We start from the raw sequence: 26,455 nt of genomic DNA on the forward strand, positions 1-26,455 counted from the left end.
AAGGAGGAAAATGCATGAAGATAAAATAAGGTCGACGGAGGTTTGATAAGCCCAGATTGAAACTCTGGGATTGTACGGTGTTGTGAGTCATAGAACCAAGAAGGTTGCTGTTTATAATTGCATTCATGATAATGCTGGCCGGTCGAGTGCCCAATGGCGGGTCGCGTCAGCGACACACCTCCGTCGGGCTTGAAAATGGAACATCTGCGCGCGCAGCGGTCTCCGTATTGAGCGCACGTCACTGCCAAACTAGTTGTCAGTTGTCGGTCGGCGACGACAGGTGTGTGTCGTGTTTGTGAAAAGTGCGCGGAGCTCCGACAATGGCTCTGCTCAGAAGATTGGCCATCACAACCCCAAGCAATGTACGCGTCTTGTCCAGCTCACCGAATAGAATCCGAGACGAACTCGACCTCAACTTTAATAGCCCCAAAGATGCGTTCAAGAGTAAGAAGACCAGCGAACTGGTGCGGGCGTATTTAGTCTACCAGATTTGCTCGGTGAATTGGGTCGTGGAGAACAACGATATGGTGAGTCTATCGATCAGCTGGTGCGTTACATAATGGGAGTATGTTTACATGCCGGTTCCGAGTTGAGAGAATCCATGAGAGCGCTGAAAGATTTGTAACATTTTTGCCACATCGCACATTTCGCGATTCAATGTGTGAATCGTTGGAGGTTGCAACGAGCAAAATTGTAAGTAATTATCTATCTTTTAGTGTTTATTGACACGATCGATATTTCATATTGGGGTAGGTACTAGGATATCATGACACTCCTTGAAACGTTTGCTAGTACCTGCAAATAATGCAGGTAGGTACTCTAATCGATCTTGCAATGTAGTTATGAATGGGAATGGATTTTTGATCGGGTGTCACTACGCATGCGTGTTTCTGGAGCCCCAGACGTCGTGCAGACGGCAGCGTGTAGCCGGCCGGCGGTTAACTTGAATTTAGCTAGCACACGCGAAATTATTATAAGTTTTAAATAGTTGCAAATCATCGTCTCTGTCTTTATAGTTTTTACTTTCTGTTTTGTTCTATCTTATATGACTGTATCTTATTGATATTGGTTCTAAAGTCCGCATTGGTGTATAATTTTTTTCGAACTTTCTTGAATATTGACCCATTGATACATGTTTTTACAATGAGTTATAGTAAAAAAAAAATACTGTCACTTAAACACTTCTTCACTTACAAATTGTGTAATATTAGGGTTTAATGGTTAAATCATTAAAATCTTACATATTTGCATAGGTCGGTATTAAAAAAAACTTAAAACTTCAAAATCACTAAATTTGTTAACATTGCAAATGTTAACAAATTTAGTGATTTTGAATATAATATTAATTATTTTAAAATTGTATTCACGTAGATATACTACTTTTAAAGGTAAATCTAAAAACCAGATTTATGCCTCAGAACTACCTACTAGACATGCAACTTATTCTTGTGACCTTTGGTCGTGTCTGTTAGGTAGAATCTACAATTATTACTTTTTGCTACGAAAAGATAAATATGATATGTAAGATCTATAGTGCCGTGTGGTTCCCGGCACCAATACAAAAAAGAATAGGACCACTCCATCTCTTTCCCATGGATGTCGTAAAAGACGACTAAGGGATAGGCTTATAAATATGGGATTCTTTTTTAGACGATGGGCTAGCAACCGGTCACTATTTGAATCTCAATTCTATCATTAAGCCAAATAGCTGAACGTGGACTGGATAGTCTTTTCAAGACTGTTGGCTCTGTCTACCCCGCCAGGGACATAGATGTGACCATATGTATGTATGTAAGATCTATAGATAGAATCTTAATTGCACCATAAAAATAAAACATATAAAACAATTTAAAGAGACAGAGATGGTACAGAGGCTGATTTAACGCTATTGCAATTGCTTTCAGTCAACGTTTGGGTGGAAGGAAACCAAACAGGAGATTGGCGTTGGCGTATTTTTTATAAGTATCGTCATTTGATTCTATATCACTGAGTTCTTATGAACCTTAACATCAATATTAATAATTAAACTTTGAGAATCATGTTTCCGCGCCCAAGGTCCTCTTTCCGACATTTCTCTCGATTTGTCTGATCATGGACATATCCAGTGTGCAAATAAATGGCAACTTCAATTATTATTTGAAAGAATTTCAAAACATCGTCGTTGGTCGAATCGGGTTCAGGTTCCCCTGCAAAGGTTGCGGAGGTCAGATGGGAGTGGCTTCGTGTAAAAACTTAACTTGCCCAATCCAGGGTCCATGGTCCTATAATCGTAACCGTAACGGAACCGGGACTATGGTTAAATAGAAAAGAACAAGGATTTCCAACTACAATTGTCAAACTTCTCAAAAGGATCTTACTTAATTTTTTTTTTCATTTTTGTAACTGCGGTGTGGTTTTTGGTGGCAAGTATATAATCACGTCTTATTATATATATATATCCATCTCAGTTTGGTCCAAAGGTTCGACTGGCAGAGGATGCGTTATGGCATTAAGTACACCTGTTGTACATTTAACGTTCAAAAAAGTTTAAAAAAAATTATCCGTTATATGTAGAAATCTTGAGGTCAACGTTCTCGCAACTACTACTGCTGATAAGTCTGAAAACCAAGGTGTGTAGGATAGGTTGATATCGCAGGCTGTCTATAGGCAAGCGAGCATTGACCTTGGATTCGACAATGCTAGTTGTTACAGTACATACGAGTATGTTCAGGTGCAGAATTAGGGATGTCACTTGTTCGTGAAAGTAACAATTGCAGATTTCTGAAACATTTTTTTGAATCAATCATAGAGTCTTCCGTGCTGGTTTGGTAGGTAGAAGAATAAGCTAGTGTGCCAGTTGCTTCACTTGTCGGGGAGATTGTAAAGTCAATCAAGGGAAAATCTAATTAATTTGGGATATACTTAATTCATTGAGCTGAACGTGGCCTTTTAGTGATTTTGAAACGCGCCCGCGTCCTCGCCGCATGGAAGTATTATCTAAGCGGCAGCCCTACGCACAAAAGAAACACATTGAAAATTCGCAAACGAAACGTCATAGTCCACGTAAAAATCTCGCGACGCCTCTTGGTCGGCAATGTCTGGCATATTAGCAACATTCGCCGCAAACTAGATTACACCGGTTGTGACCGGTTCGAGAAATTTGTGAACACTATTTACACCTACGCGGCGGCGTACATCACGACAGGTTTTCAATTGGGATTTTTCCAAATAATTCCAACGTGCACTAGCTTTTGTTGTCGGTTTCGTTCGCTGGATGCTCCGCTGGAAGTTTCGTAATTGTTTTTGTGCAGTTGTCTCTGTTGTAGACGAACGTATCTTGATCAAATTAAGGACGTCCTGGTAAAGGGTCAGGTCAAAAGTACCCGAAACCGCCGAGCTTGCATGAAGAGAGTTATGAATGAAGGATGAAGCGAAGGAAGTGTGCAGAGATCGTGGCAAGTGGAAAGAGGTAATCTCTGCCTACCTCTCCGGGAAAGAGGCGTGATTTTATGTATGTATGTATGTCTCTGTTGTGTCCTTGGGAGGAGGTCTGTCTATGATCACTCACGCTCCACACGAGATGTAGCTATACCTAGCGGGATCCTTGTCCCTATTAAATTTGATAAGAAATTCTATAGATTGTTATCAGGTACCCTTCCCAATCCCATCTCGGCCATGTACCAATGACAATTGTTGAAGTTATGTAAGTACTTTAGTTTGATCGTGGGGAAACCTGCACATTCAGCCATCTGGATGTGTAACCATGATCGATCCAATGCGGGTTACGTTTACCTGCGAAGGTTGTGAGGTTCAGATGGGAGTCGCTTCGTGTAAACCCTGGCTCACCCAATCCAGGATAAATGATCAAAGGAATACCCCGGGCTCCACTCCTGAATGGTGAGGATGCAACCGGGACTTAAGCCAGCAGGAAGAAGGAGAGTTTCTTCATTCATCGAAGACAAAAATGACGCAGGCGTAGTCGCAGCTCAAAGTATTTCACTTTCTCAGAATATTCCCTCTTGGCAAGCGGTGCATAGAAATAACGAATCTATTTTTGTACCAAAACCACAAAATTGACAAAAGTGTACGAGGTACATACGAAAAATTTGGCAAGACCGCGGTTTTAGTTTTCTGTTCAGTCATTATAGTTACGTTTGGAGCCATGTTTATTTTTAACAAGATATTTATAAAAACAAAAGAGTGCTATGTTCAACCCACCAGCCTCGCTATGTTTGTTGAAGGGGTGTGGCTGGGGGTAAAGAGTCAAATGTTTGGCTAGTCAGGGTCACCTTATTTGATGGTAATGTAGGGTAGGTATTAGTCGTTTTGAATTTCTTGTTAAAAGCTATTTCTATTTCTTGAAATCTGGACCTATACCTACGTTATATCACCGGATTTCTGATCCACATAATTGACAACATTTTTTTAAACCAATCCTCTTTGTTCAAATATATGACATAAATATATAGTCACGGCTATATCCTTTGAGGGGTAGACAGAGCCAATCGTTTTAAAAAGACTGATAGGCCACGTACAGCTATAAGGTTTAATGATGGAATTGAGATTGAAATAGTGACAGCCCATCGTCAACAAGAAGAACCTCAACCTTATTAGCCTTTCCCTTAGTCTCATTTTAAGACATTCGTGGGAAGATATGGAGTGGTGGTATGAGACTTAACACTGTACCTTAAAACCCGACTTCATACAATTATCATACATCTGGAAACTTAATTGGTGTCTTAGTAAAAGTATATGACAGACTTTCATTAAGATCGGGACCTACCACGATTCCTTCGATCAGACTTTCGATTGCCCGTTAATTTATTACCGCTCCATCAAAAATCACGTGCAATGTTAGTGCCATTGAACCTGCTCACGCGCACCTGATGACGAAACTGGTTTCGCACGTCCGAAGAATGCTAACTACCCCTATGGGGTGGGTACATGCAACAATATTTCTTATTGTGATAACGTTAGGGCCCAAATTGATGTAGAAATGGACGTTGTAAGGTTTTATGTGATGTAGAATTGGGTATTGGAAATTGCAATCATCTTGTTTGAAAATTCCCAAGTTGTATCGGGGAAGAGAGATGCGGGGAGGGATGACATGTCGATTTGACAAATTTTGGTGCACAAGTATTTTTAGCTTCTATAACATTTTCAGTAAGATATTAAAGGTTATTCTTTGTTTACGGGGTGCTATTTAGCAGGGGGTGGTGTGGTGAGGCATTTAAATCTGCCGGGAATTTGGGTAATCCGTATTTTAGCACGATCTACCTACGATTTATAAATATCGTACGGAAAAAGAAGAAAGAATTACACGATGTTGGCAAGTCGATAACGAGCGGTAACAATATGAATCAACAGTAAAACGCGCGTTTCATAGTGTCTCTTACGTAGGGTTGCCACCTTTTTTTTCCAATAAAAGTAAAAAGTAAATTTGTTATTAACAGTAAGAAAAAGGACGGAGGTTATGAAGTTATTATGATACTTTTACTTAAATTATAACACGTAAATCTGTTAATTAATTTATTGCACACAAGAAATAACTAAATAATACATTACAAAAGGAATAGAAGTCGTTACAATTACCGTAAAATATCTTCCAGCAGACCTACGATTGGCCTTGGATTAACTTACGATTCGTTTCACAAAAATAACTTCTTTAAAATAACAAAAAAGAAATGTAATCATTCAAAATATTTTCGTGTTCTTAATTATTTTTCAAATTAAGTCTTCGATTATAAAGTACAGAATTAAAATTACCTCTGGTAGGGAAATAATTTATTATAAAGCACAACACGTGTGACAACCCTATTCGTACGGTACACTGGACAATAGTATAGTAAACTTTGAGCTCCATTTTGGCAGTGGTCACCGCGCGCGGTTCCTCCGGTAATTTCCGCGGTGACCTTCACACACTCAATAGCCAAGACCACAGAACAGAATACACCAGTAATCTCAGTATTCTGTGTTGCAGACCTTTTGCTTGTGACGGTAGAAATTAATACTTATATCCGTAATCTGGTGCATTGAAATCTTGAATGGTCTAAGTCTGACATGAGCTTACATGAGCACAAACATGGTGCATTGAAATTTTATCGCTAAATCTCACTATCGTTTGCTGTCGAAGAAAAAACATGCTGCTTTTTTTCTGCGCAAAATGTTGTGTGAAATAACGGTCAATAAGTCTGTCGTGGTAATAACTAAAATACTGTTTAACAGTAAACTTTAATACTAATGCTACATAAGACATTTATTGAAAATAAATAAAAATAGGTAAGTATCATAAGACATTTATTGAAAATGAATAAAAAATAAGTAGGTATCACGCGTGGCTTCTATTTTAATGCTCCATATGCTAGGCGGACCTTGACCGTGGTGAATAAAACTTATACCATGTGCGTTACATAATTGGATACGACCAAAATACGTTGGAAAATTGAGGAGTTCTTTTTTCAATATTGGATTAGGCATTTGTCTTCCATCTCTCCTGATGGTAAGCGAAATGATGAAGACGAAGATGTTATACGCCAAGAGATACCCATTTATTCTACTTTTGTATGTTGGCGGGCGGTACTTCTCAACGAATATAGACGTAGGCAGCTCATTCCACACCTTAGCTGCTTGAACCACTTTGTCTTTCTACTTTATGTCAAATTCACATTATCTTTGCTAGGCATGGGTTATTTTTGGGTTTGCTGTGACAAACGTACATTTTGGAGTTGGCAATAGACTATTTTAGTAAAATTTAAAATTGGGGTTGACATCGAACTTTCGTAAACCACTAGGGAGTTGGTCATTTTTTGTAAGGTTGCACTGACCCTTCTGCCTTCTTTTTTATCTCTGAGGTCAAACGAAGAGCAGAGTAGAAGCCAATAGATTAGAAGTCATGTGATTTATAAACCTTCTTGATAAGATGTCCTAACCGGTCGAACTAGAAATCTTAAGATTGGCTATACCCAGCAGTTGACTTCTTAACCATGATGATTATAATAGAGATTTCGTTAAGTGACTAAGGAATTTAGCAAGTGTCTATGAATTTTTTTTGTGCCCTTGGCATTGGTCTTCGTCGATATGCTGCATTGGTTATGTAACCCTACGTCACTAGCCCGTTGCCACGCCATTTTGTCTAGTATTTTTACGTTTATTGTCGTATGTACAGTTGGACGGATGTTACACACATATATACATATATATAGTCACGTCTATATCCCTTGCGGTGTAGACTGAGCCAACAGTCTTGAAAAGACTGAATGGCCACGTTCAGCTTACTTATGACAGATGTTTATGGATGGATATGGACTGAAAGGATCATTACGGACCAAATGATGTTAAAAAAGTTGTATTTAAAAAGGTTGATAAGTTGAGCAGTGGCTTTGGAAATATAGGTATGACTTCAACATAGTTCTGTGCCGTGTGGTTCCCGGCACTAATTAAAAAAAAGAATAGGACCGCTCCATCTCGTTCCCGTCGCTTCCTATCAGTTGTTGAAGATACATACGTAGACTGAAAAGCCACCTTCAGCTGTTAAGCTTTATAATAGAATGGAGATTCAAATAGTGACAGGTTGCTAGCCCTTCGCCTAAAATTAGAATCCCAAGTTTATAAGCCTATCCCTTAGTCGCCTTTTACGACATCCATGGGAAAAAGTGGAGTGGTTTTATTCTTATTTTATTGGTGCCGGGAACTACACGGCACTGAATGTATTAAGGTACCTCTTACCACAAATGAGGATTGAAGAATCAATGTATTAACTACAGATGAGGCTGTGTGTGTGGAGGAAAAGGTCGGAGTGGGAAGACCTATACGAACGTATCTAGATCAAATTAAGGACGTCCTGGTAAAGGGTCGGGTCAAGAGTACCCCTGCCTACCCCTCCGGGAAAGAGGCGTGATTTTATGTTTGTATGTATGTATGATTCTGTGTAACTACTCGTATAGAGAGAGATATCTACACTCTTCCTAACGTGTTGTATTATAAAGACCGTGTGCCAGGTTTATTTGCACCACAGTGTACACGTTTATGAGTGGTAGGTATACTCTATTTAGCACACTTTGTTAGTAAATTAGAATAAGAATTGGCAGATAATTAAATGTCCACGCCTTAGTTTTTTTGTCAGTTTGGTGTTCAAAAATTGAAGTTTTGTGATAATTAGGTTTTGCCTGCGACTTCGTTTGGTTATATTGGGTTCCTTGGGGATTTCGACAATCCTGTCTGCTTTCCCACAACTTTAAAAGGAACCTTTGCATTGTTTTTCGTCACATAAGCTAATTTTATTGCAAATTTTTAGTGCAATAAGTTATGTAAAGTCTTGCCGGCGGGTTCGCGCGTGCATAGAATTTTTTTCTGTAATTTCCTTCTAATCGTAACTATGGGTATCCGTTATTATTATTATTGTATACTTAACTGTTGCCCGCAACTTCGTATGCGTGGGAATGTACATCATGGTACGGTCTATAACATAATGTAAATCCTACTAATATTACTTATAAATGCGAAAGTTTGTGACTATGTATGTATGGATGTTTGTTACTCATTCACACAAATACTACTGAACCGATTACGATGAAATTTGGCATGTAGGTACGTAGGCACACATAGGCTTATTTTTATCCCAAAGGATTGATTGTTGTTATGATAGTGTTTCTACGCGAACAAAGTCGCGGGCGGCCTCTAGTCAGAACATAAATAGAGAATTTAAGAATTTTGAATGATTAAATAGAAGCGAAGAAAATGTAACAAACAAATAGATATACCTATACTCCATATAAAATGCACAAAACAACGTTGAAAACAGTTAAATTGAAAATAAATACCAAGTCTCATACGTTCTGTAACAAATCGTTTGCGAGAAGTCATACATTTTTCAGTCGGCCTTGTGACGAGCGTGCACCGTGTGACCGTGACGCACTCCGACTGAATGAGATTCCGAAGGCCCCGGGTTCTATACCCGAGATAATTTCTATTCATACGTAGGTAGGTACTAACGCACCACGCCTCTTTCCCGGAGGGGTAGGCAGAGACCACGTTTTCTTTCTCTTGCTTCGAACCCGGCTTCTTATTTAAATCTATTAGACATCAGTCTTGAAAATACTGATAGGCGATGTTCAACTTTTTGGCTTGATGATAGAATTGACATTCAAATAGTGAAAGGTTGCCACCCCATCGCCTAAAAGAAGAATCCCGAGTTTATAAGCCTCCATCTGATCTCCGCAACCTTTGCAGGGAAGCCATATTGGATCATGGCAAAAGTTGATAAACTAGTTGCATGTGCTTGTTCCTTTAAAGACCCTTTACTACCTCAATGGAGCCTAGAGGTGGAGTGGTATTATTATACAGTGCTTGGAATCACACGACACTTCGGCGGTCTTTCTTACTCAGTTCAAAATAGTGTGGTTTTCGGCACCAATAAAAAAAAGAATAGGACCACTCCATCTCGTTCCCATGGATGTCGTAAAAGGCGACTGAGGGATAGGCTTACAAACTTGAGATTCTTCTTTAGGCGACGGGCTAGCATCCTGTCACTATTTGAATCTTAATTCTATCATTGAGCCAAATAGTTCAATGTGGCCTATCAGTCTTTTCAAGACTGTTGGCTCTGTCTTCCCCGCAAGGGATATAGACGTGATTATATGTATGTATGTATGTTCAAAATTGTACCTATATATTAATTTAATTTTATTTATTTATTTATGTACACAAAATTATATACAGGAGCATTTATTACAATAATTCTAGTACAAAGGTGCTACTTATTTCAAAAGAAATCTCTTCCAGTAGACCCATGAGAGGAAAGATGAATTTTAGAGCGGTATGGCGTGTACATAAAAACGTTTAACATATTTAACTAAACATACATGCTAATACTTACATAATTAAACATGGAATAATTAAATAAATGACAGTAATAAACTACTATTGAATCTCAATTTTATCATTAAGCCAAATAGCTGAACGTGGCCTTACAGTCTTTTCAAGACTGTTGGCTCTGTCTACCCCGCAAGGTATATAGACGTGATTATATGTATGTTCAAAATAGTATACATTAATGTTGCGTTCTGTCCAACAGTTGATGAAGATTATATGTAGGTATGTATGTATGTTCAAAATAGTATACATTAATGTTGCGTTCTGTCCAACAGTTGATGAAGATTATATGTATGTATGTATGTTCAAAATAGTATACATTAATGTTGCGTTCTGTCCAACAGTTGATGAAGATTATATGTATGTATGTATGGTCAAAATAGTATACATTAATGTTGCGTTCTGTCCAACAGTTGATGAAGATTATATGTATGTATGTATGTATGTATGTTCAAAATAGTATACATTAATGTTGCGTTCTGTCCAACAGTTGATGAAGATTATATGTATGTATGTATGTTCAAAATAGTATATATTAATGTTGCGTTCTGTCCAACAGTTGATGAAGATTATATGTATGTATGTATGTTCAAAATAGTATACATTAATGTTGCGTTCTGTCCAACAGTTGATGAAGATTATATGTATGTATGTATGTTCAAAATAGTATATATTAATGTTGCGTTCTGTCCAACTGTTGATGAAGATTATATTTATGTATGTATGTTCAAAATAGTATACATTAGTTCATTTATTTATTGATGTACACAAAATGATATACAGGAGCATTCAATACAGTTATTATAGTACAAAGGTGCTACTTATTTCAAAAGAAATCTCTTCCAGTAGACCCATGAGAGGAGATATGAATTTTGGAGCGGTATGGCGTGTGCATAAATAACATTTAACTAAAGATACATGCTAATACTTATATAATTAAACATGGAACAATTAAATAGTTGACAGTAATAAACTATATAAACATACTAATATATATATATATACATTAATGTTGCGTTCTGTCCAACAGTTGATGAAGAGACTCCGTCAAGTGGTGGGCAAGAAGATCTTCGAAGCCATCATGAAGGCCACGTTTTATGGGCAGTTCGTCGCCGGCGAGGACCCGGTCAAGATCAGGCCGACCGTCGAGAGGTAGGTAAACCTTTTGTTCTTCACTTAGGGTTGACATCCGTCCGGGTTTCCCCGGATTTGTCCTAGTTTAGAGGGCATCCGGGGAGCGTCCGGGGAAGGTTTCATTGTAGACCGGGTTTTAAAAAATTTATAAATAAAAAAAATTTGGGCCGCCCGCGAGACACGCACTATACTCGCACACCATGATCAACCGACGAACCAAGTATATTCACCGTTAAAAAAGCTGATTTATATAAACAATTTGTAACAAATTGTAATAATATGATTCTGTGTTGTTAAAATAATGAATAAATAAAAAAAGTGATTTATGACATTTTCAAATTTCTTTTATTGCATTGTATATGTTTAAAAGATCTTGTTGACATGTCCGGCTTTCGGACTCTAAAATCCGGGGTTTTCGCGCGTCTTGTCCGGTTTTCCAAATTTTAGAGATGGCAACCCTATCTTCACTACATATTAAAAAAAAAAATTGAAAAAATTGAAAAAATCTTTATTTCCAAGCTTAAGTTTCTAAAACTACACAAAACTGGGACCCACCTAGTAAGCTTAGAAAAGCCTGTGGCAGGGGGACCCGCTCTTCCACATATGTATGTGTGTATGCTTATGTGTGTGTGTGTATCTTTAAAACTACACCGGATTTTGATGAGGTTTATTTCGATAGTTAGAGAAGAGACATATAAGAGAAAGGTTTGTAATGTATAAATTCTACCCGTGCGAAGCTGCGGTGGGTCTCTAATTACATACACACATATAATCACGTCTATAATCCCTCACGGGTTAGACAGAGCCAACAGTCTTGAAAAGACTGATAGTCCATTTTCAGCTGTTCGGCTTAATGATTGAGTTGAGATTCAAATAGCGACAGGTTGTTAGCCCATCGCCAAAACAAAGACTTCAAAGTTTATAAGCCTATCCCTTAGTCGCCTACTACGACATCCATGGGGAAGAGATGGAGTCATCCTGTTCTTTTTTCTATTAGTTCCGGGAACCACACGGCACCTTATCTACTTAATAATTTATCTAATAAAAATCGTGATCATTGGTCGACGGTCCGAGCGACGCGGCGGCGGTGCTAACGAATGCAATCACTTATAAAATAAATCTTTCCAGGTTGCGGTCTTTCGGCGTGAAATCCATCCTCGATTACTCCGTGGAAGAGGACCTTTCCCAGGAGGAGGCCGAGAAGAGAGAAGTCAGGTAAGTTATTACTCAGTTAATATCAATCTCCTAATGATGAAACAATCGTTCAGTCGACATTGGACATATTCTATTTTGGGTTGTCTATTGGACATTCTTGTATACAAAGGATTTGATTTAATACTAGATCACTTATCGCCATAAAGAAACTTTGAAGTTTCCTTTCATACTATTCGTCATCAGAGGGATTATTGCGAGATTTACTCATACTGATTTAATCAGCAATTAAAACTAGTGGCAATGATACTAATGCAATTTTATTCAAATTCGCGTTTACTTGTCTGACTCTTGCTTTTGTCAATTCTCGTTCTGTATTTGCTAAGTAAAATATGAAAATAGAATTCAAATAAACCAATCATAGCCCTGCAAGAACAGACATACAAAATGGGGGCCAGTTATCACGCCATCAAAAAAGTAACTTCCTTAAAAATTGTTAAATATATTTTCTTTTCGATAGTAGGTATGTGTGTTAAGAAGTATAACAATTACTGATTGCAGTATTAACTGTATCTAATTATAATTTTAATTAATTTGCAATGACGTTTTTTACGCGATAACGTATGTAAGTGTTTAATTAGAAGTTGATCGCGATGTAACTAGGGATCAAAGCGTATATTACGTTGTAGGTACGTCTTAGATCTGTCTACCCCGCAAGGGATATAGACGTGACCAAATGTATGTATGTATGTAGGTACGTCTTAGATCTTAAAGTTGTACGTAGGAATAATTTTTATCGTCATAAATTTTAACTTTACCATAAAGTATTGATTTCCGCGAAGAAGTACTCAGTGTCAAGTCAGTCTCGGTTTCAAATCCCGGTTAGGGCGTGATTAGAAACGAACTTTTTTTGAGTAGCCTGGGTCTTATGGATTATCTATATAAGTATTTATTATAAAATATAGTATCGTTGAGTTAGTATCTCGCAGCACAAGTTTCTTAACTTCAAGGCTAACTCGATCTGTGTAATTTGTCCCGTATATATTTTATTTATTTTATTTAAAATATTTATTGCACAAAAATTTAAGCAGTTACAAAACATAGGATTCTACTCCTTTACATGCCTTCTTAATTTAGTTAAATATTCTGTAGTCGTATATAAAATTTATAGTCGTAAAATATGTCGCTAAAAAATCATAAAGTCGGTTGTTCAGTCCTCGTCATTTTTCAGACAATAATTAATTAAACTAATAACAATTGATCGTTTTGGCTAGGTTATTATTCTAGACCTATTCTAAAACTGTCCGAATTTCTTTTCGTACACTGTTGTTTTTGCTTTGCATGCAAAGCACACTGTGTATTAAACCAACATGATGATCCAATTCTGAGGAAAATGTGTAACTACTAAATAACAATTCTTGATTGACAATGTTCTCTCAACGCATTACATACAATTGTTTATTGTAATGAAGCCAGTAGCCTTCTACTTACAAAAGATATATAGGTACATAAACATATACAATGATGATTAAACGGTTTATGACGTCGGCGAAGTAATCGTGACTACGAAGAAAAGCATTTCCTTGTTAGCAACATCTGCCGTAAATCTTTAATGTACTTACGTTTTCTATGTATTACATCTGAAAGTGTGAAAATACTAGAAAATTAATACAGTACCTACTCGTTTGTTTGTTTGTATGTTTCTAGACTATGAAATGTAAATGAACATGTGCATTCCTCCTTAAGGTATCTAATCTAACTTAACATGTACAAAGTAACAAAGTTCAGTGTTACTTTTTGCAAATATGTCAATGTACTGTTTGATTGATGATAGAAATGATAAATACAGCCTTAATAGCCATTCTTAGTTGCTGCTGCTGCATTATAAGTGCTGCCAGAGATTCTTTTTTTTAAAATCGAAATACGTAAAAAATCTGCGTAGTGGGATAAGGTTGACAATATTTAAACACAACCTTAACGATATAAACATTTTCGCGACTCCGACATCCCCAATATAGAATAAAACCTTTGAAGGGTCATCAAACTGTAGGCAGATATAATTTTTTAAGCATTTTGTAAATGAGAATATAGGAAATTCGAGCGGGTATTTTTAGCTGCTCACCAGAAATATACTTACGATCCAAGCTGTTCACAGATTACATTTGGTTTTTCAGTAAAAGCACGGTGAGGTGAGGATCGAAGAGTGGCTCGCGATCACAAAGTTCCGGGTTTAATTTTGGATTACTTGAAATTTACAGGGGTGGAAAATGTATAAATTCCATTTATAGACACTGTCATCTTCCTGGCTTTGACTGGGATCTCTCACGAAATTGCATTTTAAGCTTATATTATACTATTTGCAAAGTGGACTTTGGCCGACACAGTCCTTTTACTGAATAGATATTTTACCGATAGCTACTTTTTAATCGTAATTTTTTTCTTATTATTAAAAATACTAACTGAACGGTATTAAAAGATGTTTCAGAATGTTCATTGAAAATTATACAGGTTACGTGCACATTGTCATCGTGATAGTTCAATAACTTATTCCCGGAATTGATCGTTGATAATGCGGTCCGCGGCAGATAAGATTAACCACCTATCTCTATATTATATGTATATTATATCCCCGACCGTACTTAATTTGTAGTTTTGCTAAATCTTTGTTGTCAGTTAATATAGGGAATGGAATAAATGATAACGATAGGCTCACCTACTTTTTTTTTCGGATAGAAATAGTTCAAATCATTGAGTTTCGATAGGATTATTGCTGGTAAAAGACGATTTAAGACTTTTACTAATCTTTATCTTCAGGGTTATAAACGTGATTATATGTATGTCTATCTCTATTAGAAACTTTACGTTGGATACGATTAGCTTATCGTAGGCTTGTATATTGTAAGAGTACGAGTATGGAAGACATACGAGGTCAGAATAATGTTGTGGTCAGAAAACGTAGTTTCCACCCCTGTGTTAATATTTGTGGTAGTCAGACCAGATTTTGATAGTCTCCATTGATAGCCTATTTATTGAATTCTGAAGAAACTGTAGATTAGTTTGAGATAGTGTAAATTTAGACTTTGAAGGTACCTATGTACCTACCCACCGAAATTTATCATGTATTGTAGAAAATTACCTATGGTTCATTTCATTAGCTATATAAATTTCTTATATTTTCCCCCTAGATTACAGGCTAGGTGTTTCTCGTAGAACAGATTTTATTTGTTTGTCGATCCTTTTAACTCGCGACTGTGTCGGCAAAAAAATATCAAATTTCATATAAATAAATTAACCTAACGGTTAAGACTTGAAAGCCTAACAGACAAACATTCGTTTAATAGGATTTTTATATGTTGTACTTTACTAATATTTATGATTAGTATAAACTTTAACTTTTAGTTAAGTTTTTCTGTTTGGTCAGCTGGTAGGCAGAGAATGCCAAACGTCATTAAGTCCACCATTTGTACATATATTTTTGAGGGATAAATCATAATTATAATAATCAAGATCAATGTCGTGCATTGTAAAGGCTTCAGCCGGCCTTTATGTTGGCTGAAGCGAGCGTCATTATGTTAGAGTCGCTCCATATGTATGTTTGTTCATCTTCACATTGTAGCGTCCGTGGTACGTCAGTCGTCTGAAATAACAGTACATACACAAGCTGTGCCCGCAACTTCGTCCGCGTGGAATAGTTATTTTGGGCATCATTGAAGCCCTCAAGGATGAATAATTTTCCCCGTTTTTTTTTCACTTTTTCCATTACTTCTTTGCTCCTTATATTTGCAGCGTGATACATACATACATACATAAAATCACGCCTCTTTCCCGGAGGGGTAGGCAGAGACTACCTCTTTCCACTTGCCACGATCTCTGCATACTTCTTTCGCTTCGTCCACATTCATAACTCTCTTCATACAAGCTCGGCGGTTTCGGGTACTTTTGACCTGACCCTTTACCAGGACGTCCTTAATTTGATCAAGATACGTTCGTCAGCGTACGTGCAGCGTGATCTTAAACATATATCCTAAAGCCTTCCTCTATAAATGGTCTATACAACGCAAAAAGAATTTTTCAATTCGAACCAGTAGTTTCTTATATTAGCGCGTTCAAACAAACAAACTCTTCAGCTTTATAATATTAGTATACCTAGATAAGAAAAAGTTCTTTTCATACATACATACGCATATTTGATCACGTCTATATCCCTTGCGGGGTAGACAGAGCCAACAGTCTCACTAAGACTGTCTAGCTAGTCTAGTCTGTCTAGCTGTTTGATAATTAGATAAAGAGTTTTTATGACCCCGCCTTTACAATCATGTTGTTTATTAAATACCTACACCATCTTATTTTTCGTCCTGGGAAAGGGTCAGGTCAAGAATACCCGAAACCGCCGAGCTTGCATGAAGAGAGTTATGAATGTGGATGAAGCGAAGGAAGTGTGCAAAGATCGTGGCAAGTGGAATGAGGTAGTCTCTGCCTATCCCTCCGGGAAACAGGCGTGATTTTATGTATGTATGTATCTTATTTTTACGTCAGAAGCTCGTGAATAAGTAGTCATGATTAAAAACGGCATGTCGCAGCCGAATTGTTGTTTTCATGTTTAACAAGGCTTGTTATCATTTAATAAAGATTTATAGCCAACGTTTCTAGTTGAAACAAATCGGATCGTTTAACCTTTTTGTGCGAATATCGTAAAAGGCGACTCAGTCAATCCAGGATCCATGGTCAAAGGCTTACCCCGGGCTCCTCATCAAAAAGGAAAATTGAGAAAACAGAAACCAAACCGTTCAAAATCTAAACTCCTCTCCAGAGAGTATAGAGATGCCAAGACTATAGCCAGGACGAAGATCGTAAAAGGTGACTAATTGAATGACACGTATGAATAAATCAATTGGATTCAGGCAGCTGTAAAGATTATGCCAAATCATTTTATGACATGATAATTCTATATAAGTGAAGAGGTTTGACAATACATATGTTGTGATGGTAAATTTTTATTGTGTACATTAAATTTTCATGAAAAATTTGATTTATAGAAATCGTGTCATTTATGTTACTATTAGCTATGTTCACTTTTCTCGCTTACTTTTTTGTTATTCTTTGAATCAGAAATTGTATTTCACTATATGGTAAGACCTTTATTTTTAAATTTTCCACGAATGAAAACTAGCTTCGTTTTAAGCTGTGCTTTTTATTCAAAAGAATTAAATAACTAACCCTAAACTTGAAGGTTGATATATGTATGTGTGAATAATAAAGTACATGACTACCTATTTAAAACTGATAGCTGATGGCACAAAATTAAGAATTACAAACGAAGCACAATATTTTTTTTCCCGCCTAGTGATACGTATTCGCAAGCGTAGTCACGGGTCACGGTTAACGCAGTGAACTATTTTTATTGGGCCCGATTGAGTGCCGAAAATAATGCTGATTGAATCGTGATTGTGTTGACGCACTGTGCCTGGGTACCTACGTCTACATATGGCATTGACTTGGCTGTTGCTCGCGAATTAGTTCGCCGTAAAAAATCGCTTGACAATTTCTTCATCGACTCTATGAACTTTTTTTTTGTTTTTTTTTGCAATAAAAAATTGTCTATATTCTTTGTCAAGGTCTCTCTCTCTCTCTCTGTACCAAATATCGCCAAAATCGGTTCAGTAGTTTAGGCGTGAAAGCCTAATAGACAGTTACTTTCGCATTTATAACATTAGAAGTCAATTGACGTTTTATCTCTGAATTAGTTATTAAACAAAGTGCTTTATTAACCTTATGTACAGTGGGCCACAGAGAAAAGTTTATCACATACGACACAAAAGTGGTATAAGTACCTTTTTCATGTCATCCATTGTAACTTAAATACAAATGAAGTCAGCTGTATTTGAAATTATTGCTTCTGAACGACTAGATATAATTTTGTTTTTAAGGTTTTTATACTAGTTTTAATACCTTCAACTGTTATACATATACACATGATCAAATCTATAAAGTGTTTGCAATAAGAAGTTGTTTAAAAATATTGGCCTACATAAAAATAATAATAAATCGTACCAACCTACCAGGTTATCTATATATCTTTAAAAAAAGCGTCATTCATTAATAGAATAATTTTAAATAGTTCTTCTGACTATCGTAGTGAGATTTTTTCTTTCAGACGAAGAGAAAGTTCCGTACACTGCCAAAATATATTTCAGACAGATGTGACCCAAATCTGTCAGCTAGCGTTACACGATTCATAAGCGAAGTATCACAATCCAAATTGATTTCTATATCTGGACATGTAAAGTTCATATTGCTAGTATCGTTGGATATGCCAACGAACCTAATATTGGATCAGTGAAAGTAATTATATTATTATCGGAGTTAGATTTAGAACAACGTTATGTTTCAATTGGATAAGTCAACTTTTTTAAAACAAGGTATGTCCTTTTTAGTATTCTCTGAAAATATCTGAAAACGAGTTAGTGATTTATGAGTTATTAAAGAATAATTAATTATGAAAAACAAAACCATAAATGAGATAATATTTCGGAGTCGCTTTTTATTTCACAAAATAAAATATAAACAAAGATTTTAAAAATTCAGCTTAACCAATTATGACGCCACGGTTAGGCAAATTACTATTTATATTTAAACACAAGGCGAGATTAAATGTTAAGCAAATTTCGCTTTTCAATACTCATACAACATTGTTGTAAAATATTTACCTACAAATTATACAACTTACATAGTAGGTACAACCGCGATTTACTATTTCATCCACTAAGTATTTAGCTGTTTGCCAAACGTATCAGAATTCGCATCCATTAATAATATGACTCATCTGGTCAATGACATGGGTGGCAACAAACATTTTATAGGTGTCTTTACTCTTACGCAAAGGCTGGGTTAGGCTTCAAATTGGCGCACCGGGCTCTTCTCCAGAGAGGTGAGGATGTAACCAAATTAACGCCAGGAGGAGAAGACGTAAAGCTGGATTAGACTCCTCCCCCTTCTTGGTAAATTCTGGACAATAGTTCATGGTTCAGAATTTACCAAGATTTTATTGCGTTTTTTATGGAGTGTTTATATTGTTTTTTCTTTATTGTAACAATTACAATTTGTAAAGTACAATAGGCGGACTAAATGCTAAAAGCATCATCTAACAGTCTACCATTGTGTTCAGCGGAGAACATATAGTGGAGAGGATTTAGAAAGGTGACCGAAAATAGTTCGTGAAAAGAGTGATCAAGGGACGAATTGCAACGAATGTTTTTTTTCTGACTAATTTAGCATGATAGTTTCAGGTAGAAATATAAATAAATAAATATAATATATACGGGACAAATTACACTCATTAAATAAATAAATATATATGAACTCAAACGACTTAAGTATGATCGAACTTATTTTTGGAAGGTTTGTGGTACGTAAACCTTTTTCGATTGCGTGAGAATTTCGCCCCAGCTGTTTTGAGTGCAATATGCTATCATGTGACGAACGATGCACTCTCTTGATGTTTACCAAACGATATGTCGTAAAACAAACGTTTTTCACACCGAAGGGACCTGTCATACGCTGTTACCAAACACGACGATGGATTGGACACACCCACTGTTTACAAAATTAAGTAGTCATCACACTAAGTAGTTGTGGTACACGTACTTGGAAAGGTAGTTTTTAGGGAAGGACGAGTGGCTCGGGAGAAATTAATGCCATTTTTTTTAGTCGCAAGACGACTACTGCCTAACGATTTTTTTTCTCGAAGACCCGATTTTGACCTATCGGAAGGCCTGCAACCTTATTAGGTCGTCTGACCACCTATTGCTTTATACAAACTAGTGACTGTCGAATCCTTATCGACTCTATCCATTAGCCAAATTTTAAAGTGTACCAATGTATCGGACGCTGGTACACCATAAAATTTGACCTAATTATTACTATCACTTTGTTTGTTTAATATTATTTTCACCTAATCATTAAGCTACCTAGATGAAATAATTAAAAGTACACCTGTCTTCACCCCCCCAGTGCTTCCACCTCCTCGTGCGGAGACAAAAAGGAGGAGGGCTCCCTGAAACAGTTCACCGTTGAGAAGAAGTTCGCCGACCGACGGTACAAGGTCAACAGCGCCAGGACATACTTCTACATTAACGAGGCATCCTGCGAAAAGAATCTGGAAGCGTTCTTGGTCAGCATCGACGCAGTGGCGAGTAAGAAACCTCTTTATATTTATGAGAGCCTGGTACTTGGAGTTGGTTGCAAGCACCTACAGTGCCAGGACATACATACTTTTGCATTAATTAGGCATCCTGCAGGAAGAATCTTGAGGTGTTCTTGGTCGGAATTAAAGCAGTGGCGAGTAAGAGATCATCTTTATATTCTTTATATTTATAAGAGCCTGGTACTTGGAGTTGGTTGAAATCTGAAAGCGTTCGTGGCCAGCGTCAACTCGGTGGCAAGTAAGAAACCTCTTCATTATTTATGAGGGCCTGGTACTTGGAGTTGGTTACAAGCATCAACAGCGCCAGGACATACTTCTACATAAATGAGGCATCCTGCGGGAAGAATCTTGTGGCGCTCTTGGTCAGCATTGACGCAGTGGCGAGTAAGCGACCTCTATGTATTTATGAGAGTCTGGTACATGCAGTTGGTTGAAATCTGAAAGCGTTCGTCGTCAGCATCGACTCAGTGGTAAGTAAGAAACCTCTTCATATTTATGAGAGCCTGGTACTTATCGATAGTTCTTGCAGAAGAGATTGGTTGCGAACTGGCAGTACGAAATCACACTAGACTTTTTAGACCTTCTATGCATTGTAAAAGGTAATAGAATTTTTTGTCCTGAAACATTTTGGAGCATTATTGGCGACCATGGACGCATTGGCAAAAATATTACAATACTTGACGGAATTGATTCTTTATTTGTTAAAAAAATAGTGCAATCCATTTTGGTGTTTCGGCTGTGCATTGATTTGTTAATCGTCAAACCTTTACCTGTGTAATTGAACTGTTCTAAATTCAAATGACTAAACTTCTTTTCAATTACTTTTAATTAATCTCTGTCGAACTTAAGCACTAAGCATCTCTTGACAACAATACAAATGCATCATCGAAATTTATAAGTTACAGAAGCACTTTCTCAAATTTTTAATACCACCGTTAATCTTTTCAGACGTAACCAAGAGTACGGGTCTGATGGCCGTGAAACTCACAGCTCTTGGCAGACCACAATTGTTGGTGAGTAATTATTGTTAATTGTCAAGCGAGTGCCAGGTCTATTGATGCTGTACACTATGGTGGCAATTTCTATTTGTTGTAGTAAAAAGGGTTAATTATGCTAAGCACTTTTACATACATACATTCATAACATGTCTTTGAGCGTCGATGGTCGAATCGGTAACAGGGTAATGGTATATTTATTTCTGTTTTTAACCCCCGACGAAAGAAGATCCTCCAAGGAGACGTATTTAAAAAAAATGTTTCTTTATACATACTAAGGTATCTTAAGATATCTTTTTAAAGGGAACTTAAAGTCGGGCTTTTTTATTTTTAATTTAATTTTTCCACCCATTATTATGATCAGGGCTGGGCGGCTCATCAGGGGTATCGTTTTCCAACCAACTGTGCCAGAAGAAGGATTATGTTACTGATGGGTAGATATTTTTGGCACGCCCTGTAGCTATTACGAGAAGATAATAGTGTATAAACATAGTCATGACTAATTGACTCATTTATTAACGTAGACGACGTACCTTGATTAAATCGGGAACGATTTGATGAAAGGTCAAAATGTCAAGAAGGGCGCATAGGAGGGGTTTTGGTTGTAGGCTGGCACGCTAGATGCCAGGAGTGTCACACTCTCTCGGGTGAAGACCCGCGAGTCAGTCTATAAAAAGGAAGAAAAAAGTCAAGAGTACCCTAAACAAACCATGGAGATGAGATTGAGATGATTGCTGACCATTCAAAAGGGTCAGTCACAAGTAGAAGAAGAAGGAGTCGTGTAGTCTCTCACCTCTGGGAAAGAAACGTGATCATATTAGTCTAAATTAGTAAATAAATACGGGACAAATTGAGTTAGCCTCGAAGTAAGTTCGAGATTTGTGTTAAGAGATACCAACTCAACAATACTTTTATTTATTATAAAATATAGTATTGTACTGTAACAATCACAGAAAGTTCATTTCTCATCATGCTCTGGCCGGGATTTGAGCCCGGGGTTCGGAGGTTGCCACAAGCTTTTCCATTAGCCACCTTTTACGACATCCATGGGAAAGAGATGTAGCGGTCCTATTCTTTTTTCTATTGGCGCCTGGAACACACACGGCACAAATCCATTAATCTCTTAAATTATTTTCCAGTTGCAACTGTCCGAGGTGATCATGCGAGCTCGCAACTACATGCAGCAGATGGGCGGCGGTACCGGCAACGTGCTCACGCATCACAAAACCATCGAGGACTTCCAGCGGTACTTCGGCGATAACAAGAACAAGCCAGAGGTGCAGGAGTTCTTGAACAAGATCACATCTGATAAAGAGGGGTGAGTAATGATTCTTATTTGCATCAGGATTAGGTAGAAATTGGAATGGTATAACGAGATTTTTAACTTTCGCGTTGCTTTATACTATTTATAAATAGTAAAGGTGTTAAACGCGCACGTATCGTACCCTTTTTTTATCTCAAGAGTTTAGGTTAGTGCTCTGTGCTTATCCAAAGGGACATGACGGATTATTGCTATCAAAACCTATCTATTCTAGGGGAAACTACTTTGTATTGGTGAACTTATACAATATTTTTTATCTATGCGAATTGTGTCACAAACGTCTACACGAGAGCACAGATAGTCCAGGAGACAAACAGAATTTGACAAACAAAGTAAAGTACGAGCGTAATTTTTTTAAATTTTCAGGAGTTTTATTTGAAAAAAGATAAGCCACGAAGCAGAGAGACGCTTGTTACTAAGATGTTTAATGCAATTAAATAATGAATGAATTAATAAAGATCTAGTGAACTATGTGATCCGGTTAAAAGGGGACCTAAAGAATAGTTACCTACATACATACATATGGTCACGTCTATATCCCTTGCGGGGTAGACAGAGCAAGCAGTCTTGAAAAGACTTAATGGCCACGTTCAGCTATTTGGCTTAATGATAAAATTCAAATAGTGACAGGTTGCTAGCCCATCGCCTAAAAAATAATCCCAAGTTTGTAAGCCTATCCCTTAGTAGCCTTTTACGACATCCATGGGAAAGAGATGGAGTGGTCCTATTCTTGTTTGTATTGGTGCCGGGAACCACACGGCAAATAGTTACCTATTGTGATTTAATATCATAACTGGTGGATTTCTATTACCGTCATTGGTATTTTCACTCTCTTGTGGGTTTTTTTAATGTCTTTCTTTGCCTTTTGACGTTAGTCACGCTTACTTCTCACCTCTGTCGAGAGGAGCTCGGAGTGCACATTTTATCCATGATCCTTGATTGGTTGAGTCTGTTTTTTGCACGAAGCGACTCCATCTGACCTCCGCAACCTTTGCAGGGAAACTCTACCCGAATTGGATCATTGATTAACTAGTTGCCCTGAATCTGCAGGTTTCCTCACGATGTTTTCCCTTGCCGTAAGAGCATCGGCCATTTTACGGCATTATCTCATTCGGTACTTAATTTGCTTTAATTTAAGTGAAAGTTAATGACTTCTTATTGGTTAAAATTTGAAATTTTTGAAATATGATTTTTGTACAGCTCTTGGACTAAGCAAAAGTACTCCCGGTCTTAGAATAGTTTCAGCATTGTTCAGTATTGGCATAGGTCCAACCGTTAATTATGACGTCACAGTCTTTAGTCTCTGCTTGATTTGTACTGTCGGATTTTACGCCAAATTCTGTACATTCATACATACATACATATAAATACGTCTACATCCATTGCGGGGTAGACAAAGCCAACAGTCTCGAAAAGACTGAAAAGCCACGTTCAGCTGTTTGACTTAATGATAGAATTGAAATTCCAATAGTGACAGGTTGCTAGCCCTCCATCTCTGACTCTCAATTCCATCACTAAGCTATACAGATAATCGTGGCCTTTCAGTCTTTTCAAGACTGTTGGCTCTGGCTACCCCGTAAGGGATTTAGATGTTTATATGCATTTTATTCCTGATTGCATTCTTTCTTATCCATTGGATTCAGTTCAGGATCCTCTAAAGATAGTATGTATTGAAGAAATAGTAAGCTGTGGTAATAGTTGGCTTTTAGTTACAACATTTTTGGTTAAGTGGGTACTTTGTTTTTAAGAGTTTGATTCCAAGGATAGACTTACTCAGTAACTTTGCAGGAGATCATACTGCGTTTATGAAACATCGTTGCCATTATAACTGGATAAGAATTAAAAATAATTAAAATAATGTCGTTCTGTCCGTCTGTCTGACGTGGCAAAATTGTTAAACCGATTTTGTACAATTTTTAAAACAGTCATTACTGCGAGTATACGAAGTATAGGTTTAATTGCGCGAGTTTTCTTAATCTTCTAAGATGATGATGATGATGGTGATGAACTGAACAAATACATTTCAGCATGGTGAACAAAGATCCGAGGGACTGGTCAGTGCTGCCACCTATTACAGTTGTAAGCCTCGTCTCATGTAAAATGTGGCTAGTCATCATGGTGTTTGTGATTGTATTTGTCTAAATTTTCTCATGGCTTTTAGTCCTGGTTGCATCCTCACCTCTCTGGAGAAGAGCCCGGGGTTTGCCTTTGACCGTGGATCCTGGGTTGGGCGAGTCAGGTTTTTACACGAAGCGACTCCCATCTGACCTTCGCAACCTTGGCAGGTAAACCTAACCCTTATTGGATCCATGGTTACAAATCCAGTTGCCTGAGTGGTAGGCATCCTTTAAGTAAAATCTAATCGGAGACGTTCTAGCAAAAGTTTAGGTCAAGAGTACCCGAAACCGCCGAGCTTGCATGAAGAGAGTTATGAATGTGGACGAAGCGAAAGAAGTATGCAGGAATTATGGCAAGTGGAGAAATATGGTGTCTGCCTACCCCTCCGGGAAAGAGGCGTTATTTATATATGTATGTATTCATGTGCCGTGTGGTTCCCGGCACCAATACAAAAAAGAATAGGACCACTCCATCTCTTTCCCATGGATGACGTAAAAGGCGACTAAGGGATAGGCTTACAAACTTGAGATTCTTTTTTTAGGCGATAGGCTAGCAACTTGTCACTATTCGAATCTCAATTCTATGTTAAAGCCAAATAGCTGAACGTGGCCTATCAGTCCGCTCAGGACTGTTGGCTCTGTCTACCCCGCAAGGGATATAGACGTGATTATATGTATGTATGTATGTATGTATTCATTAGTAAAATGCAGATTATCCTAGTTTCCCGCCATTCTCTCGCCGCCATTTTTCATTGGAGTCATCTACTAGTCAGATAACCTATTTCCTAACCTATATAACCTATATTCCCACTTAGTCTACCTAGTCTCTTTTATGGTCGTTCCCTATTTCTTTTACTATCCACAGCTAAACTGAGAGTTTTGACTTCTCTTCCCAAGCTAAAATAGTTTTCCTCTTTTTTTCACTAGTTGTCGTTTCCATATTAAGATAATATAATTTATTCAGTGTGAAGTCGGTGTGGTTTGCTAGTCAATGGACCGTTTTGCTAGTCATTTGTCGTTTATTAGAAGAGCCAGCATTTTTTTGTCATTTTTTTATTGGAATAAGTTAACTGTGGATAGAGAATTCAAACTTAGGTGACAATTTATTCACAAATCGTTTTATTGTTCTGGGATTTTGGATATGGTTGGAACTATTTATTTCTAATCAAGTCGTAGGTCTATAATATATTTATAAACGTGGAATAAATTGATTTTTTCTTTACTTATCACCGAGTCGAGCAAAAGAAAAATATATTTTCTCTTTTTCTATAGGTATATAAGAATATAGGTACTGATTACAAACAATTTTGCAAAGCTTTATTGATCAGCTCTCTTATTTAACGATGACTCTTCTTCGAAATTTTCATGCAATATTGGTTCTTGAAACCTAAAATAAGTAGATTATTAATTAAAAGTAGTCCTAAATACTGCAGAGAACAGTAGTGGCATGATTGTGGAATGTACCTACATACATAAATAATTATCACAATTCATGAATGTCAAAATGTCAAAAAGTCATGCCTAGTATATATTTCCATTTATTGGGTTGGAATTTCCAATATTACAACTAAGATTCGTTGTTTCGCTACCATTTGATTTTGTGATAGGTACACCTGTATTTCCTTCAAACGAATTTCCTCCGCTCGTTAGAATAAAAGAAAATTGAGTGAAACAGATTTTTAGG

The 26,455-nt window shown here is 37.2% G+C and overlaps 1 protein-coding gene across 1 annotated transcript in view; it reads left to right on the forward strand.

Moving 5' to 3' along the window:
• The first annotated feature begins 232 nt into the window (after positions 1-232).
• LOC106133262 (proline dehydrogenase 1, mitochondrial) overlaps positions 233-26,455 on the forward strand; it is a 33,270-nt gene continuing 7,047 nt past the window's right edge. Inside the window, exons 1-6 of the mRNA XM_060950694.1 lie at positions 233-527; positions 10,880-11,001; positions 12,112-12,198; positions 20,146-20,327; positions 21,287-21,351; positions 22,473-22,651. Coding sequence (XP_060806677.1) covers positions 321-527; positions 10,880-11,001; positions 12,112-12,198; positions 20,146-20,327; positions 21,287-21,351; positions 22,473-22,651 — 842 coding nt within the window. The 5' untranslated portion in view covers positions 233-320. The remainder of the gene's footprint in view (positions 528-10,879; positions 11,002-12,111; positions 12,199-20,145; positions 20,328-21,286; positions 21,352-22,472; positions 22,652-26,455) is intronic.

Source organism: Amyelois transitella, chromosome 22 (assembly GCF_032362555.1).
Source record: "Amyelois transitella isolate CPQ chromosome 22, ilAmyTran1.1, whole genome shotgun sequence".
NCBI classification, from domain to species: Eukaryota; Metazoa; Arthropoda; class Insecta; order Lepidoptera; family Pyralidae; genus Amyelois; species Amyelois transitella.